Source organism: Pholis gunnellus (assembly GCF_910591455.1).
Source record: "Pholis gunnellus genome assembly, chromosome: 15".
Classification (NCBI taxonomy): Eukaryota; Metazoa; Chordata; class Actinopteri; order Perciformes; family Pholidae; genus Pholis; species Pholis gunnellus.
Window position 1 is genome coordinate 8,641,592 of NC_136542.1, and position 20,268 is coordinate 8,661,859.

The window sequence follows — 20,268 nt, forward strand, 5'->3', positions numbered from 1 at the left end:
TCACCTCCGGTTCTGCGAGCTCTCCTCTCAGTGCGCTAAACAGCCACCTGAAGACAGGATTAGCCATTGTGACCCGGCCCTAGAGGTAACCGAGATACACCTCCGGGGACAGACGTGAAACACACACTGTCACGTGTTGCAGAGACAGGGCCAGGTGGGAGGAGACAGGCGCAGAGGGAGATAGAGGTTAAAAAATAAGCTGTAAAATGGAGACCTGGCGGGATAGGAGGTGGCGGGGATTGTAAGAGCAAACAGGACATCTATAAGAGGATGAATGCAAGTAGGATACAGTGTGATGCCGAGCAAGCTAAGGTGAAGGCGTCGGCGGTGTTTGCTGTTGTCTGGCAAAAACAAAGAATCAGAGCGTAAGAGGATTGGGCGACCTAACTCTCTGTGCCTTGAGCTGGCGGAGATTTGTGCCTGCAATGAAATTGATGCCCGTCAGCTTGTCTATGACTCAACTCTGACAGCATGCATGCATGTGTGTCTCTGTGTGCACATACAAGTATACGTGCTGTGACAAATGAGCTGTGCTTAATACGCGACTGATTATGCGAGCTGCTGGTGCCCTAAACCCCTTTGAACTTGTAATTGCCCCTGGTTTCATTAATGAACATTAAGGAGGATTCACAAACGTGTGGCTAATTGCACATTTGCCCCCCTTTTTCATTTCTTCATCTTCATGCTGGATGAGAAAGAGCGAAAGGAGGAGCAGGAGTAGTAGTAGGAGGATGAGAGCCAAGGAGGAGGTTCGGGTTGGGAGGCATACACTGCTGTTGTCGCCCTCTATATCTAAATAATTGTACAAGCTGGTTTATGGGCTTTAGAGAGGTGCTTTGCGTGTCAGTCGCTGCAGGCCTGGGGATATAGGGGGCTAGCTTCCCCATGATCAATATTCAGAGAGATTCACATCTGGAGCAAAGGCCTGCTCTGCTCAGATTTGGATTCATATATATATTTATTTATTTTCTTTTTATTTGATTTTCTTTCTTTGGTTCTCTTCTTCCTCTACCCATCTGCTTTTTCTTATCAGCATGTGGTGCAGCTATTTTTGATACAAGGGTTGCTATCTATCACACATGCTCATCTGTATAGCCTTACACGATCTTAGGGGGATGTGGCTGCAGAGAAATTCAGAGGTTTGAAGTGAATGAGGTCGGCTCTACGTGGAGAACAGACACTAACAACACACAGCTCAATATATATGCTAGGCAGAACTGCTGGAGCAATGGAGCATTCTGGGTAAATCGCTGCGGCGCAGGGAGGGTCCACTGAGGCTAGTGGAGGGGGAAGAGTCGGGGAAAGGAGCAACAAATTGACCCGCTCAGCCTCAGTCTTTGATGTGGACTGGGTTCTCTCTTAAAAAACAGTCCATATGTTCAGAGAGGGAAAGAGCGAGGATATCAATGGGGAGGAAAATGAAAAGGTGAGGAAGTAGGGGGAAGAGGTGAGAACAAGAGACATGGCTCCCAGTTATAAGGACCCCACTGTGCAAGAGAATCCCGCTACTGCCCCTGGACTGAGCGCTGGGCAAAACAAAAGCATGCATTTGAGAGGGGTAGGAGGGGAGGGGAGAAAAAATCACACAAAATGGCAGGAGTGGGATTTGGTGCAACCAGGGTCCCATGACAAACCAAACAGAGAAACACAAGGTCTGTTTTTGATTTCTACTCAATGCCTCCATCCCCATTCCTTTTCTGTTTCCTTGCCTCCTTCCTTTCTGTAGCCTGTTTAGCCACAATTGTGCTGCTCCTTTTTCCCTTTTGCATTATTCTTCTCTTGGTGTGAGATGAATATCAAAGCAACGCTGGGGCAGCTTGGAGGCCTGCAGCAGAATCTCATTGGCCTCAATGGTCCCCCAGCATGCAGCAGCCACCGTTCTAGCAGCGCTTGCCACAACCCCGCAATCAACCGTGGGGGGATGAGGCTAGCCTGCAGGGCGGTACCCCTGGAAGGCTAAGGGGTAATTTAAGGAAACTAGCTGTAAGATGTGAAACCAAAATCCTCTTATACATTTTGTTATGAGTAAGATAACCCCAAAAGTGTAGAAAAGGGAAAACGGCCCAGAATCAGCTCCCACCATCTTAATAACCTTGGTTTTCCACCGGGTGTGCATACACTATCACAGACTACCTTGCGGGGTCCCATATTACACATGACGTCATTCAGCCTTACTTCCCATAGCGTGAGCTCAGCCAGGTCCTAGCCGACGGATCAGTGTTATGACTACAGTTGCAGTGGATTGCGCTGCTGAAGGCAGGGAAACGTTGCCGGGCTGGGGCTTATTCTCAGCAGAGCATAGGGCCTTAAAGAGGTCTCATCGGCTTTGTGCATGTGTGGTTTTGGGGGAGTCTCTCAATGTTCAGAGCTGTGAGTTTATAAATCTGACTGGCCTCCACAGGCCGAGCCCTGTTTGTATTCTGCTGCGGTCAGGGCATGTGCAGTCACCTCTGCAGGGGTCGGTCAAACTCATGCTGCGCTCCCGGTCTTCCATGAAGACACCAACGTCTTTTAAAAAGAAATACGCACATCCACTCTCCTTCTTTGTTTCCCCTTGCTGTTGTCTTACTGGAGGGTATGTTGCAGGTTGCTCTTTTTTTTTCTTTGGCAAACACTGTGGAGATTCACACAGCGTAATCACCTCCATGCAGTGGGAATGTGTCGTAAACAGTCCCTTAGCGAAAGCACTAATTTCTGCTACTTCATTAAACAACCTGCATTAAGATGCAAACAGCAGGAATGCAAATTAACGGGGAGGGAGGGGAAAGCCGGGAAACTTGATAGAGGGAGGAGAAGTGTTGGGGTTGTGCAGGTACAATAGCGCGACGCTAATCTTGTGGATAAATAAGCCTATGGGAACGAAACGGCAAACGCTTCTGCTCTTTTCACAAGCACACACAGACTGTATAGTATGCAAGGTTAATGTGCCATGCTTTATATGTCGGTGGATTCCACGTGGGGTTAGTTGGCTTTGAAGTGGAACTATGACAGATCTGGATTAGGGGGCAAAGTGTAAAGGTCCGATGTCGGAGCATGAAACGAATTAGGGCTACGAATAACACTAAACATCTGGAACGGCTACCTACTATGCCAAAGCACACTGTAAACAAGGCTTTAGTCAGCCACAGAGCTGTGACACACTAACACTGGGAAATTACCACACGATGGCAAAGTCGATGCGGCCCGTCATATAATTATACAGCCTGTGAAAATTGGAAGCCACTGTATCCCGCTTCTAAACTTTCCCACTGTTTTTTGCTCTCTCTCCCTCGACAAAAAAGCAGGGGTTAAAGGTATTTGTGCATGAGTTCTAACAAGAAAAAGGGAGATTCTTGTGTAAAATAAAGAATTTCCTGAGAATCTTTTCCCCGTAGCGTCTGGAGTGTCTGGGTCTGAGCGTCTTTCCCTGTGAGGTCTGTCCATGCTGTGGGAGCCCTTCTGTGATGGCCCGGCTGGGGACGAACAGATGGCAGGCTGAGGTGGCTTGTGTCTCTGTTTTCCAGGGTCGCTGAGCAGCAACATTAGAACACAGTGACTAGACAATAGCTAGGCACCAAACACCCCCCACACACACACACCCCCCACCCCACTAAAGATCTCCTTCAGAGTCATTATCAATGACTTTCAATGTGTCCCGAGCTAAACATCCCCAAACTACCCTGTCATATTGTCACTAACGCCTGTTTTGTAAACACGCGCACAAAGCAATCGGTGTTGTCACAAAAGTAACGTGATGACTCTTTTTCCTGCGTCTCCCACTGATAGTCACACATTTGGGCAGCGGCAGTGAACCAAACTGTCGCCTGGGTTGCTACGGGTGACTGGAGAGCTGACTTTTGGGCTCCGAGGCAAACGAGCACATGACAGATTAGTGTGTGGGCCTCCTCCAGGCTCCCACCTCTGTGACCCTTAGGAGCCCCCTCTTTACCCCCTCCTCACCCTTGCTCTTACCCCTAACCCTCACCACCCTCTCCCTCCCTCCTTCGGCTTTGTCTCCACCTTCTCTTCATCAAACGCACACAACAAGCTAAGAAGGTGGAAAGCAAACAGCGTACACCACTGACACACACTTGGCTCTTTGTAATATTTATGACTTTCATTTTTCAAACTGACGTAAAGTGCACTAACAAATTATACATGTTTTATTGTATTTTTTTTTTTTTATTTATAAAAAAGACAATGTATACTGAAAAGAGGGCACCAGCAACTATGGCATAAACAGCTTTCAGCAGTTCAGTGTAAAAGGAGAAAGGGCTTGGGTATTCCAAACTGTTTGCAGATGTGTGTCTCCACCAGTTAAATGCTACTTGTACTGGAGCAACACACAAGGATTAGAAGGACGAGAGGACGCTTAAACAAAACTGGGGATCCTACAGAGCTGACTGTTTAGTCTACTCCAACAACATGCCCTCTCTTTTTGAGGGATGGACTTGTACACTTGTTTATCGTATGGGACAAACATCCGTTGCCAGGGTTTGGCCTTGCCTGCGCTCAATGTCTTGTGAATGACCCTAGCTGGCTCTTTTATGTGCATCTATAAAGGGCGGTCGAGAGAGCGGCCAGCAGGGCTCGACCTGACGATGACACCCTGTTGTCATGGAGACTAATGCTATGTTGGGCCGGGATTGGAGGGAGGAGGGTGGGGGTGGGGTTGGGGGGTGGGGGGGTTAGCCACTGTCACTACTGTCTAATGATGTTTGCAGCACAATGCACTCATCTCCTCGCAAAGTGTGATGTGTCCTCACTCCGGTTAACGCCTGTATTAACATGGCATCTTTTGAGCTGCTGTCAGTGTTCTTCCAGGTATATATATATATATATAAATATATATATATATATATATATATATTCCCTTATTATGAATGTAATAATACATTTTTGTGTGAGTCAATGCTTATTGACACAACTATTTCTAAATACCATCTAATCATGAACACTTCTCATCTGAATGTAGTTCTACTGCTCACAGTCCAAGGACTTTCCAAATGACCAAGGGATATATCACTTCCTTTCAAGGAGCCCAGGGGACCAATACACCTGGCTTAGCAGCTTAACAGAATTTCCCCAAACACCCAGGCCAAAGGGTGGCCCGGCACAAAACCTGAGACGCTTGATGCTTGAGAGGGCTACCTTCTTACTCATCTGACTGACCACTCACCCCCTCTCCTTCCCTCCCTCCCTCCTTTCTAGCTAACGCAGAGACACGTGTGCCAGCCCTCAACTGGCCTGGTTTGCCCTCCTCAGGTCCCCTATTTATTTTCATAGGTGTTTGAGGGTTTACACTAGTCAAAAGACAAGGCCAGAGCCCAGAGTGGTATCTTTGTATCTGAGTGCTTCCTGTTTTCATTGCGTGGCCGACCCTTGTCTTTACAGGGGGTGAGCAAGGGCTAGCAGGGGGTGAGAGGGAAGGAAGGCCAGGGGCTCCAAGGGGCTAATTGCAGATTTTAGAGTTTGCTTTGCCCCCCAAAAGAGGGCATCACCTTGTGCAAGAATAAGAAAAAAACATCCCCCTGCATCTCTATTCCTCTGCCTGCCACACACTCTTTTCACTTCTCTTATTCTATCTCACGTTACCTTTTTCTACCTATCCTCTTCCTCTCCTGAATTTTGTGGTCCAAGCTGTTGAAGTGCAGTAGAAATTTTACCCCTAACAGTGAAGTTTACCTTTCTGATAACATAATCTCCCCGTAGTATTGAAAAGCTTACACCAAACAGTCTGGGATTTACCTTCCACTAATGTGGCTGGAAGACATCCAGGAACTCCTGGGGAGGGAGGAGGGTATTAGAGAGAGAAAGAGAGGGAGGGAGGACAGAAGGAGGAAGTGGAGAGACAGTCTGACCCTCTTCTGCCAGCTAACACCAGCTGATCTGTCCTGCCGTTTGCCAATTACATATGGGGCATGTAAGGTTGCCAGCTCACGTGCTCTGCACTGCATGTGCATACGGGATCAACATTCTCCACAGAGTAATTGTGAGATCTCAATCGCGCCAAAAACTGTATTTTCCCTTCAGCTGGAATGTTGGCACGGTAGGGTTGATGGTTACTTTCTATAAGTGACTGTCATGAAGAAGACCATCTTGTGATTTCTCCCAAGAGAGTGTGAGGTCAGAGCGAAGCAAGGGAGGGTGGGAGGGGAGAGGGCAATTTTGTTATACTGAATCCAAAAGCCAACAGTTGTTACTATTGGCCTGTGTTGTTTTTCTGTGTGTGAAGGGGGGGTCCTGTCCTTTTGAGCTTTTCAGAAGATGTGACAATAGCTGGATGTTGAGAACATATGTAGAGAGACCCCTGTGGCTCATAGAAGAGGAGCTCCATGCTGGCCCCGCAGTTTGAGGAAAATACAAGGCCGCTCCTTTCACTCCTCACCCCTCAGTTAATGAATGCATGAATGGCAGAATGCCGCTATAGGCCATTCAGGGGCCAAAGTCCCCCAAGAATTCACCCTTGCACAAACGCATCCAGCAATGGCAAATACATTTGCTTAACAAATTAAAAGAAAGGAGATTGGCTAATGTGTGTGTGTGTGTGTGTGTGTGTGTGTGTGTGTGTGTGTGAGTGTGAGAGAGCGAGTAAGTGGGAGAGAGAGTTTATGGGTGGGAGAATTGGATGGTGAGAGGGGGATAATTCAATTAGTCCTTAGTAGAGAAATGAAGGCAGGTTAAAAGGGAGGGATTATTATTTGTACAAGACTGGCCAGGGCTTTACACAAAAGAAACAAATAAAGATTGGAGAGAACATCTACAAGCAGGGGATGTGATAAAGGAGAGAGGGACAGAGAAAAAGAGGGCCCTGAAAGCTCTGCCTGAATTAACCAGCTCTTTGAAAAATGCCACCCCCCCCCCCCCCCCCCCCCTTTCCTTTCCACTCTTTCAATTCAATTTTAAAACAATTCTAAAGAAAATTGTCGGCGACTCTTCCAAAAGCTCTGTATGCGTCTTTCTCTCTGCATCTTTTGCAGATGGGAGCGCTGAAGCTGTGTGAAGCTTTTCACCAAGAAAGATGCAAATCAAGGGGAAATATTTAGTCTGAACTTACATAACGTGTGTTCTTGTAATTTGCGCATGGCAATATGAACGCATGCATACAGTAAAAACCTAAATACAATAAATTCCACTTCAATAAAACATTTAGCCTCTGTTGTTTGACCCCCGTCGTACACAAACGAGGCATTCAAGCTCAGCGGAGGAGAAGGGCCCAAAGCAACGGAAAAAAAGAAGTTTATCCTCCCTCCCGCCCCCCTCTGCCTCTGAATGAAGCCTGGTCTGCGCGGTTTGGTGAGAGGTCTCCAGTCAGGGAGCGATGGAGCTGTGAACAGCTGTGAAGTCATTTTGATAATGATGAGAATAATAAGCACGCGGACTGGCGTGGTGGAGCCGCTAAGGCCTGCGAGGCTCAGGGCTTTGCTGTTGCAGCTTCACTGCTCCTGAATAGATAAAAGTGATTAAAGCACTCCTGATTATCCCTGACCAATATGTAATGGATTTACAGCCCTTTCAATTAGGCCGTATTTGCTGGCCACACATTACTTGGGCTTTTGGTTGGGTAATCAGGGTACAGGGGCTTTGGGCAGTGGGGGGGTGGGCACTGGTAAGGGGGAGTACAGGGTGCACAGGGGCCACCTGACCCGCTTAAATATGTGGATGAAACTAAGGCTCCAAACTAAGTCTTCTCTACTTTCTCTCTCTCTCTCTCTCTTCTTTTACTTCTCCCTTCCCCCTACATTGTCCCTCCATCTCTGGGGGCAGAGCAGCTTATGTGTCCTGGCGTGGCCACCTCCTCCTGAAATCTGACCTGTGTTGCAAAATCAATACAGCCTGATGTTCTGATAATGTCCGGACATTAGCGAGGGTGGGGGGACATGTGGTCCGTCCCCTTATACATGACACACACCGATAGACAAGACAGAAAAAGCGGACTGACGCGTACAGAAAACAGCGAAGCAAAGAGTGTTCGTTTGACCACGTAGGCTTGAATTACTGTTGCATTTGAATTTTTAATCCATGTAGCATCGCTGCGTTGAGTGAAGTGAAAGAGCCGGTGTCAGAGCTGTCCGTCTGAACAAAGTATTCTCTCTAAGCTATGGAATATAAATATTTTAGCATTTACCATCTCAACCTCAAACATAAACTAATGTGTCAAAAGATGCATTTTTCAGACATAATATAGCTGTCGGCCTAGAAATTTGTACCCATATCCATCTTTACAGCTAGACAGGAGTTACTGTAAAGGATAACACAATGATGTGTACTCAACCTAAATCTTTTACACACCTTTACAAAATCATTCTCCACTAACTAGCATTCCTTCTCTTAATCTGCCCCAGAAAAAAAAAAAGAAAAAAACATTCTTCTTCAGGCCAAACAAACAGTGCATCTCATATTGGAGTAAATGTCATGGATTGTCGGGCCATCTCCCTCTCAGAGTGTGCTGAGCGGAGTAAACAGTCCAAACTGATTAGATTGACCTGGTCACTGTGTCCTTCTGACAGGTGGCTGACAGGTGAGCATCACAGCACAGCCGCCACTCACTCCCTTGCTTCGTCAGTAACGACTATGTGACAGGTGTGTGTGTGTGTGTGCGTTTCTATCTGGGTTGTTTTCATACATGTTTTTACCTCCAAAAGTAATGGCTGTGCTTACCGTGAGATGCTGGAACAGCCACGCCCTCATGATGTTAGTGGCCACCTTGGGGAAAATGCCACGTTTTTTCTGCCTCTTCTTCTCCTTGTCGGGATCATCGTCGTCCCCTGTGCCAGGCGATGCAACGCTGTTGTCTAAGCCATCTCCTGGACGGAAACAAAACCCAGGGTTAAATAACATCCCAGACAACAACAATGACTCAGAATACAATACAATAAGATCTAAAAAAGATTCTCTGAGCTGAAACAGAAGTACAAGAAGTCCAAGTTTAAGGCTTGTGAAAAATGGATAAATGGACAAATACCACAGATACAAAGGAACTCAAAAGCACTGCAGTGAGGCCTAGAGAATCCCTGCAGCAAAGCCAGTGTTGTGTAGTGAAGATATGGAGGTAGGGGGATTTAAATGGCCTTAGAGGAAGGCCTGTACAGCGAGTGAGGGGTTTACGCAGAGGCCTAGCAGAGTTGTTCTATACCCCAGAGCACGGGAGAGGGGAATAGGGGTTAATGACTGTACTATTATGGTTGGATGCTGAACCGCTAGGCTTCCTCATTCCAGTTCTACAGTAGGAGGCGGAGGAAAGGAAAAAAATGGAGCGAGATGACAAAAAAAAGAGGACAAGGAGCCTTCAAGTACAGTAGAGGCTCGGACTCATGTCATTAATTCAATTAAATTTGCATGCTTGACATAATGTAGAGCATTTTTTTTTCTTTTTCATCTTTTGAAGAGAGCCAAAGGGGACAGGACGGAGCTACGCGGGCACACACAGTACATTCGTAAATCACGTTGCGTGCACAGACACACACTCGCAGACAAACAAAACTCAAAGGAGTTGATAATTCACGGCATCCAGTTGAGACGCATGAGTATTAAAGTAGGGATGTGATTTGGGGTGGTTCATTGTTGCACTTCGATGCACATAATGGACTCGTCTGCCTCCCCCACCCCACCCCAAGCCCCGACTCCCTTAGTCCTCCTCTCCCACTCCCTTCCCTTGCAGCAACCCCTCCCCATTCCGCCACAAGATTAGCATGACAGGCCAGCGGCGGCTTCGCCTGCATTAATGTCCGTCAGCGTTTGATTTCAAGAGGAAAAACATGCACATAACCCAGGCACGATTTCTCCTTTAAATCGAAGTTTCCATCTTTGTCCCTTGCCTTTTTCTTGTTCCTCTTCCCCAGCATTAATTGTGCATTAGCAAAAGTGATTTACTTTTAACAGTCATAGTTATTTTTTCTTGCCCCCGGGCACAAATGCCTTGAAAGCCTTCCTTGAGGGCATCTAAATTATGTATCTGAAAAACTCCTCCACTAAGGCAGAGAAGGACCCTGACATTCTCGAAATTCAGACTCGCATGTCCTACTGTTTTTGGGGAGGCATCAATCACAACCACCTATACAAGCCTTAATCTCGCATAAATATTTGAACTAATAACATTAAAAAGGGGGAAGAAAAAGGATCCGACGGTGTAATCAAATGCAAAATAAATGAAGACTACAAGGACAGCAGGGGCCCTCACTTCTAACTACTTTCCCTACTTTCCTTTTCCTCCCCCTTGTTTTTCCCTTTCTTTTTTCTTCTCTCTCTCTGTCTTTCTGTTCTTTCTGTGCACAGTGTTTTCCTTCCACATCATTAGCGCAGAGCCACACGAAAGAGGAAAACAGAGAAGTGCCGACTTTGCGCTCCCTGTGTGAAGTTAAAGAAGCAACGGCCCCTCTGAAGGACATATGGGAACGGGGACACAGACTAGGGGTGTTGTAATTGTAGAATGGGCATTCATTAGTGGCAAATGCCGTAAATCCCAGGCTAAGTACGAATCCTTGTTCAGGAAAGCCTAAAACAATAAACTTTGGTCTGGCCATAGCCCTACCCTGACTGTGAGGGGCTTCCTGAGAAATGCGACCCAGACGGAAGTCAAGTCTAACTCCCCCAGTTTGCTTCCAAACTTCAATAACAACAACTAGTGAGCTGTGAATTTTAACCACCCTCCCCTTGTTTCTGTGCTTTTGAGCTTCACTGAATAATGTTGATACACAGTTTAGTTGTTTGTTTGTGTGCCGCCAGGTTTTGTGTTGATTTTCGAGCTAGTCTCCAAATCCCTCTCCTGCTGTGAGCAGTCAGGCTCATCCAATGGAACCACACAGTGGCCAAAAGGCTGGCAGATTAATTTTATTGACGTTTCCATTTTCACTGCAATGCGATAGCCTCCCCCCTGGCCAGGGCCAGAGCGACCCGTGCGTATTTACAGACTGACCTGTCACTTCATTACCCAGCATGCTCGCTGCCTCCTGCCCCTAGCCCGCAAGGGTGAAACCAGACTCCAAGGCTTTCAGCTCCTCTCTCCCTCCGTCTTTCTCTCACATGCACATGGCTACTGTCATGAGTGCACGGACCAGACATGTGGCATTCGAGCACACATTTTGTGTTCAGTATTTATAGTCGTTTTGAAGTTATATATATGTGCAGAAACATGTGATTTCTAAATAGACCACGTACGAAAATCAAGTGTGGACAGAAGGTGAAAAGAAAGAAAGAAAGAAGGGAAACAAGAAGGAGCCGGGGAAAGAAAAGAAGGAGTAGAAAAAGAATAAAGAAGACCCAACTTGCACAACCTCATTACATCTAAAGGAGAGCTGGTGCTTTGCATCCACCCCCACTCTTTTCTTATGAGCAAGAGAAGGAACGCTGCAGGGCAAATTGTCCCAAACGCTAATGGCTTCTGACTGTTCCCTGGCAACTCTGCCATTCTAACCTGTGTGGATGTGCACTCTGAAAAAAATAGGGAAAGCAAAAAAAAAAAAAAAAAAAGTGCAAGGCAGAGCAGGGGGAAGCGTCCCATCATCTGGCCATGTGACACAGATGGGGGTTGGCTATTAGGAGGCAGCCGAAAGGCCTAGGGGAGCCGAGGTGCTGGAGTGTAGCCCCAGGCACTTTTGGAAAAGCAGCGCCCTTGGAGACGGAAAAAAGACAGCCCCCCCCCCCCACTCTCCCACTCTCTCCCCAGTCTCTGTCTGTCTTCCCTCGCTCTTTCCTCCTCTCTCATTCTCCCTCAGCCACTATATCAATATCTTGAGCTAAAGTGCTTGCAACGAAAGTTTGTGCCTATTTTCATACGCACAGAAACCGAGAAGGTGTAATCAGGCGAGATGGAAGACAATGACCAGATGCAATGAGGGCGAGAGAAGTGAAAGAAAACACTGACAAACAAACAAGCATGAGTCCGTGAGCATATTTCGCTCACATACATTCCCTCTCTAATCACCAGTGTGGTTATTAAAAATGCATTCAGATACATCTCCCTGAGAGTAAATTGGTCTCAGGGCTGAGCTCATTAAGGGGTTGGGAAAGGACTGTAAACACACTGAAACTCTGCTTATCTAATGTTGGCACATTCAGGGTCGCTTCAGGATTTCCTGCACAAAGAACTGGCTTAGCACAAAGTGTCCTACAGTGTCTGCTGAGACTAAGGGGGAAGTCATGGGAGTCCTAATGACTCTAGAGATCATGCTTCATGTCTAGGAGGCACCCTGGCCCTAAGGGAGCCTCTGAGGTTGAGTCGGCCCTGGAAGCATTATGGAAATGGCCGCAAGTAACACATATCGTAGCACTATCAGTACGCCCTCCCTTTGCTGCTCCACCATTCCGATATATACCCATGCATGAATGAATAATGACTTGTCAATAGTTGGAAAACATTCAAACCCAGTCATGGTTAGTTATCAAATAACACTCCAGACTTATTGGTCCCTGTACTATTAATACACCTTCTGAAAAGCCTCCAGACAAGCTTTAGATGTTGTGTGAATTATTCCAAAGGCTGCGCAGTGATTTTGCACTGGGAGGCCCCGGCATTTGTTTCAGGGTAATGAAGCAAAGAGTGTAGAGGCAGTGGCTTATGGAAGCTGTGGTTAAAGTGACTAATTACAACAGACCCCCCACAACCCCTGTCAGCCCAAACTAGTCAGCCATGTTCACCCGAGCTCAACCAAATGAGAAGAAGAGAGAAACTCATGAGGGGAGTCAGAAGGAGAGAGAAGTAGACGGAGAACAGAAGCTAAGTTTCTTGGAGCAGGAGCTCCTTTGGCCTACCTTCGCACACCATAGTGACCTTCCAAACCTCCCTCCAACACCCTTCTATTAAACCACCTTTAGCCCTGCAGGCTTGGCCGCAGAGAATGAAGAGAAAAGAAGAGGGGGATTTAGAGCCTCCCTTTTCCCTCTTTTTTCTCCTCAACTTTTCAGCCAACATAAGCGGCGTTTAGCACATTCAGTGCCCCAAATGGCAGCGAATGAGAGTAGCAGTGGGGGCTCCTCTTTTGTCCGTCTGGTTACCCCTTTTATTTACTATGGATTTACGAAGGGGTCTTTGCCGGCTCTGGGACCACATGCTCCTGACGCACACACAATCTCTCTCTCCCATACACACATACACAAACACGTAGAGGCTCTATTCACACTAGTGGAATGGCCGGCCCTCTGTTGCTCTGTGCCGACTGGGGATTACAGGTCCTCTGGCTATAACTGCATGCTAGCAATATGCTTCGCACTCCTTAACATACAACACAGGCGAGTGCTAACGAGTAGAAGGTAATCCCTTTAATGATAAAACACACACTTTTGAGGGTCCAATTTCTAACAGCAAGCGACCCATCATGTGCGTTTGTGTGTCCTTGTGTGACCACACGCCATATGGTTTACTGCGCTCATTCAGATCCATACAGTAGATGAGGGCTCTAGACGGAACTGTTTTAGTGCGGCTGCACCACTGCAGCCAGTGTTTTACGCTGATTATTTCCTGATCTGTGCTTAAACAAGCAGCAGCCCCTTGCACTGGACCATAAAACAACAGCTTAGTAAACAGCAAGCATGCTGACAAATTGGTAGCGCTCAGGCCGGAGTCATTAACAGCCCTAAAACCTGTCAGAGCAATTACAACAAACTCTCTCCTTCAGCAAGTCTCCCTGCCAAACTCAGATGTCACTACCCGCCTCCGCTTTACTGCCCCCTCTTACCGCCAGGACACCGGCTAAAGGTGAAGGAGAGTGGACTACCACATTTCCCTCTGTCCTCCAATAGCCATGACGCCCGGCAGAAATGAGAACAAACCTCCATCTCAAACACAGCTGTATCTGCATCCTGAGTGCAACGACTGAGTGGTTCCTTTTGCATGAGAAGTAATGCGTGGTTGTCTCCCCCCAAAAACACATCATTAAGTGTTCCCTTAAATGAAGTGGAATAAGAGCTTCTAATTAGATGTTTTTTTTCTATGTGTGGGGAAGCGAGGCAGTCAGGCAGTAAGAAAGGCAGGGAGGGAAGGAAGGAGGGAGGTGGTGGGGGGTAGTTGCTCAACAACTCCTGTACCTCCCTTCTCCGCCCCTTCTCTAAGCCCCCTAACCCTGCCATCATGCAGATATCTCTCTGTCATCCCTGGAATGCTGGAGATAACTATCACCTCTCCACCGATACAAGGCCTCTCTCCTCTCACAGGCACAGTGTTGACCCCACTGTGCACATCCCTACCATGGGGGGGGGCAAGGTTGAAGTGGACGGAGCAGAGAGAAAGAGAGGGGAGGAGTGGAGGGTTGGAGGTAAAACTTGTTTTTAACAGCCAGTTAAGGCTATTTTACCTTTTAATACAAAATAAAGGCTGGAGCAAAGCCACCCTCCCCTTTCAGCTTCTCCCCTGGAGTCAAAGAAGAGTGCTTCGTCCAGGAGGGAGATGGAGGAAGGGGGGCAGGTTACTGCCTTTTCTCCAGTGTCACTGGCTGCCTAGAACTCACTTGATCTTTTCATAAGATTATCATCTGCCAAACCCCTAAGAAAATGTATCTGGGCTTACAAGGTATGCATATTATCCAAGGCTTTATGCTGAGCTAATTATTGGTGTGATTAACCTTCTACCTACAACAACAACTGTCTTAATACATCAGAAATTGGGACTTTTAGGAGGATTTTTGCACAATGACTGCTTATGCCTTCTGGGATCTTGAAATATTTTCCCCGTACATATTTAAATATGGGTATATGAACACACAGGAAAGTGCTACTTTTACACAGATGTGGAGGTTGTATGTCAGCTGAGACAAGAGTCTGCCATCTAAAGGGGCCTTTATTTAAGGAGGAAAAAAGACCCAAAGAAAGGAGATGGAATAAAGATGTATAAAAGAAAGGAGGCAGGCTGTTGCAGATGTCAGGACCCAATTTGCATGAATGGCAAAGGGCTAAATTGCAGGGGACGGGGTAGCTACCCTCCACCCCCTCACCCCACTCTTTTTGGGGGAACTAAAAGGGAGCCGTGATGCCCATGACTGCTCCTCACTCAGCAGACAGGGATCAGTGGCTAATGAAGGGCTTTGGGTCTCCACCAGACATTTCACACTCTCTGCCTCCCTGACAACTCCACCCCGCAACTCCAACACTACCGCTGCTCTTCCCTTAAATTCCAAATGGAATGGGGCTAATTGGTCTCACAGGTAATCGCGGTTCATCCCTTGTTTCTTAATAAACAAATGTACAAACCTGCCAAGGCACCTGTCCAAACCTTGTGTCTGTCTACACACACGTTGTCCTTATTTTATCCCTAACATTAGATGGTACAATGGAGCTATTTTTGATCTAAATGGTTAAAATTGCACATATCGAAGCTACTCCCTCTATAATTTATGATTGTTACGATAGAAAAACAGGGCTATGTGCCCACAGAGAAGCATACTTTAATCCTAAGGTTTGATGCTGCATCAAATATTAAAGAATAGGTATTTCCCAAAAGCCAGCGGGGCTATTTTGAATTGAAACAAGTATGATCATTAGTAAAACAAGCTGCTTCCACACTTTTTGCTTTGTAAAAATGTCTAAGTTGCTCTACTTTGGAATGATAATGTAGTGAAAGCAGGGAATAAAGAGACAAGACGGAGCAAAAGAAAACAAAGAGCTGGAGAGCATGCAAACACATCATATAGATCCATCTGCTAGTGAAGAAATGGCTTTGCAATCCCCGCTAGGAACTATTGCATATCAAAGTCTCCTACCTAAACCACCAGAAAGAGCAGCTGTGTGCTGGTTGCCAGTTTAAACAAAGTGCGGTTTTGTGATTCAGAACAGCTTACACTGTTTGAGGCAAAGTATGACAACAGCATCAGCAGTGATTCTCTACCCTCAATTAGAATTCAAAACCAAACAAACAAACTCCCCGTTTTTATACTGAGAGAGGAGGACGACTTCGATTCACTGCAGACATCTTTGCCACACCTGATGGACAGTGGCATCAAAGTAGAGTTTAGGAGAGATGGGGGTTTCTGCACAGAGCTGGGGGGGGTTGGTAGAGTAAATGGATTAAAAGGTTTATAAATCAACAAGTCAACCATCAGATTGTAGCCTCTGCTCAGCAGTCCTCTCATCAGCCAAATGCCATGAAGTTTTTTTTCCTCCTCGCTCCCTTTTTTTTTTTTTTCACACAAATGTCCTGGAGGCAGGGAACAAAGCGAGCAGAACTGATTACTGTGCTGCTGCCCCGCTCCGCCAGTCTAAACTCTGTTTGGCTTCCTAATGAGCTCACTAAAAACCCAATTCATCACCCATAACCCCTTCTCAACCTGCCTTGAAATCCCCCATTATGAGGGAGTCAAGGACAGTCCGTTTACAGACTTTGGTTCTGGGGTCAAGGGCTGTGAAGGGTGGATGGCACTGGTCGTGGCAACAGCGTGGCCGGGGTTATTGTGACACAAGGATACTCCCCATGTGGCTTGACTGTCTGTCCCCCCAATATCTAAATGTGTTCACCATACGCCATTCATTTCCATCTAACCCATCATCCAACCGATTGTCACCCTCCATTGAGTTTATACACGACATATCTATTATTTTTGACTTATTTGAGCATTGTGTGTTGTTTTTCTACACACTACGCCAACTTCCCCCGTCCCTTATGCCCCCTCTTTGTATAACACCAGCGGTGTCCCAGTCTGAGCGGAGGAATGTCCGGCTTGACGGCTGCAGCAGCGGGAATGTCCCGTTCCAGTCAGCATTCGCACCAGAGATTTCGAGTTTAATACCCCTTCGTACCATCCCCGCAAAGACAGGAATTTGGTGGGAAGGGAATGTAGCAGGATGGGGGGGGGGGGGGGGGGGGGGGGGATGAGAGAGTAGAATACAGTTAGTCTATTAAGGATGGGGCAAGGGAAGAGGGAAAGTGTAAAAAAAAAAAAAGGAAGAATATTGAAGGTAGATGACAAACAGCTGAGGAGGTAGGAAATGGAATGGGGGAAAAAAAGGAAGAAAAATGTTGATGAGGGGGTAGAAGATAGAAAACTGGGTGTTGGTTGGAAGGGGAGGTCAGAAATGGAGAGGTGGAGGATGGTTGGGGTAAACTCCCACAGTTCCTCATTACATGGAGCTAAAATGATCCTCCTGACACCTGAGCTGTAACCAAGAGATTACAGAATTGATGAATCCTTGGTTTAAAATGCAGCTGTTTTATTCTGCTTTAGTAATTAATTCTTTTTCCGATAGCGTATTGATTAAGCGTAGCCCCTGATAAAGTTCAAACTGAGAGAGACATCCCTCCGGGGCTTTGGCTTGCCCTACTCTGGAGAGTCAATGAAAACTTCCTCCCTCCACCTGCATCTCTCTCTCTGTCCGTCAGCGCAGTTTACCCTCATAAATTAGTCAGATCTATGAGGAGTGAGGATCCGGCTTAGCTAACACTTGCTTTGTCTGCCCTCTTGCTGATGCAAATCTGTTACTTTCATACTGTACACAAATGCAGAAGCCGTTATTGACCCAACTCACCAAAACATTCATCTGAAGAGGGTTTTTTTTTTCCCGGACATACTGACTGAGATACACATGTACTCTGGGATACAGCTCTTTCACCTAGCAGCTGATTCTTTTGCTTCCTTCTCCCTCTCCCCCACTCGCTCTCATTTTCACCCTAACAGGGAATCACGGCATACACAACGAGAGCGTCTCCTTTCACAAAACTACTCTTTCATTCTTTTTAGCGTTGTGTTTTTCCATACAGCTATGAGTAAGAGACTGATCAACAGAGGGTAGAGCGGGTCTCTCCGGGGAGCCAACTAGCAGAGAAATCAGATACAGCTTTACAAGAGAGTCAGACGCTCATGTCTTGTCAAGACCCCTCACCTACCGGCTCCTTTACAAGTCAATAACCAGGGCCAAGTGTCCTCCACTGGGCCTTGGCACACATTCACGTCTTTCTATAGGAAACAGAGGCGGGGTGAGCCCACAGCTATGGATTCCATGGTGTTACCCTTAAATGCCACATACGATATTATGATAAGAAATGTTGTATTACTGCTATGAACATAAGGAATATATATTTACACATCCTAGTGGGCCACTACATTTATCCCCAATATTCAACTCATCTGACATTCCTCTGATACATTGTGACATATAATTGGTGACCCCGTGAGGACAGAAAAGCCAGTTAGAAGCCTTTTTCAATATTAAGAGCAAATGAAAGCGTGAATGAATTATGAAGGGAGAAGGGAAAAATATAATTAGAAGGTGGAAGTAGTGCCTAATACATTTACTTGAGACTATTTCCTTTCGTTAATGGGGCCGCAGCGTGCAGAGAGAGGGTTTTGACGAGGCTAGTATTGACTGTCTGCCGTGCTCCTTAAGGTAAATCCAGCAGGTCATTTCATTAAGGCCCAATTCCATGGCACTAATTTTGATTTTAGGGGCTTGACAGCTGTTGGCAGTGGAAATTGCTATGGCAGGAAAAGTGAGAGAGGAGCCTATTACTGCTGTAAAAAAAATACAAATTGCAAAGCCTTGGTTCAAATTACTGCCACACTGCCTCGCTGACAGTCCAAAATGTGTATTTTGTCACGTTCCTCGACCTCACCTTTCGATTAGCTGCGTGACAAGGGGGAGTAGGAATACACAGCAATCTATTTTGGAATCAGGGTATAATTTAAAAACAAATGCATGTGAATATACACATGCTTACTGACAATAATGCACAGTAAATCTATACTGAGCAATGCCTTGTAATGCAATGCAAAGCAAAAGCCTTACTTATTAGTGGGTTAAATCAGTTCTATGGTGAACTGAAGCTGTACTCTGTGCTGGGGTAGTGTTGAACAATCAGAGGTGTTTTTTAAAACTCTCTGTCCATCTCATTCACATAGGAGGAAAAACACGTTAGAAACGACTCAAAAATGACCACAGACTTGATTCAACACCTCTGTAACACAATGACTGATGGTTCAATAGTTTCACAAAGTTATGGTTGCATTACAATATAGTGTTTTTTTTGTGTTCCTGGCCACTCAATGCAATTTTTTGTTTTGTTTTTCATTTTCCCAATGAGACATTACCAATCCTCCCTCATATAACATGGGCACTGTATGCTGGTCTGGCAGTGAGATGGACCTGACTCACAATAATCGCCTCGCCTTGCAAGTTGATATGCAGCATTAAAGTTCCAGAAGGAAGGGAAAAAAAGCTGTTCCTCTGATGCTATTAATTAGCAGTGCTCCACAGCTCTCAGCTTTTTGAAGCTCTCCATCTCCTTTTGTTTCACCCTTTCTTTTCTTTTTTCTTTTTTGTGCGGCCTTCGTTATTGACTTTTCAATTTTCCCCTCACATCCACCCCCTGCACTAGCTTTAGCACCAGCGCTTCTGCAGTGGTACCCAGCCCAACAATACCCCCAAGCCCACTCTCCGAGACGCTGGCTGGGGATCCCGGAGAGCTGGGCCAGCCCTACAGCTCCCACCAGCCCACCACTCACTCCCCATGAGACCAAAATCAAAGAGAGAGGCCCTTAAAATATAACCATGGGTATAATGAGGGTGCTCCAAAGAACAATAAGCATATACACCAAAGGAGAAAGGAGAGTAGGAGTACAAAAGAAAAAGAGAGAAAACTATAGGAATGTTGCCCTGAAAGTGTTCTTGAGAAGTGCACAACAGAGGGTGGATGAGTAAAAAAAAAACCAGAATGATACCGTGTTTTGGGAGAAAGGGCAAAGGGCCACAGCCAGTGGTGATGGTAGCCAGGGCCACGCATCTATCCGACCACGTATCTGAACCCAAAACAACAAGGGGGTCTGCCGCATGCCTCTAGAGCCGAAGGGAGCCAAAGGGAGCCAAAGGGAGCACGACTAATTTCTGCACAACAATAGGCCTGGATGGGCGCCCACACAATGGCAGGTGCTTTGAATAACAGCAGGGCCCTTGCAGCAGGGTTCTTCTCCTCTCTCACTCCGAGGGCTTGGGCTCTGGCTTGTGTAACCTTTCATTTTCAACCGGGCTTCCTTTTGACTCATAAAGGATGAAAATGATCTCATGGGGGTGTGGGGGGGTGTAAAGGAGTAAGAGACGGCCAGGCCTGTGAGGCACAGTTCGTATCGAGTCTGTCTGTGTTTTCTGTGCATGTTATCAGCCTGTCTGTCCATCCTTTTCTCTTTTTTCTTTTCTTTGTCAATCTTTACATTTACAGTATGTCTTTCTTTCTCTCTTTTGCTCGTCTCTCTCTAACTCCATTTTTTTTTTTTCTTCTCCACACCAATTTTTTTTCCATCGACTGTTGGTCTGTTGTGTTGTTATTATCTGTTTGTTGTGCTGCTGCTGGGCTGTCCTGTAGGCCATGATGCAATG

General features: G+C 46.4%; 1 protein-coding gene across 5 annotated transcripts in view; it reads right to left on the minus strand.

Annotated features, from left to right (window-relative positions):
* Positions 1 to 20,268, minus strand: part of meis2a (Meis homeobox 2a) — a 76,995-nt gene that overhangs the window by 35,116 nt on the left and 21,611 nt on the right. For 4 of the 5 annotated variants that reach the window (XM_079174557.1, XM_079174555.1, XM_079174559.1 and 1 more), the window contains exon 8: positions 8,641 to 8,786. In XM_079174557.1, coding sequence (XP_079030683.1) covers positions 8,641 to 8,786 — 146 coding nt within the window. The remainder of the gene's footprint in view (positions 1 to 8,640; positions 8,787 to 20,268) is intronic. The other variant, XM_079174556.1, reaches the window with a different exon arrangement.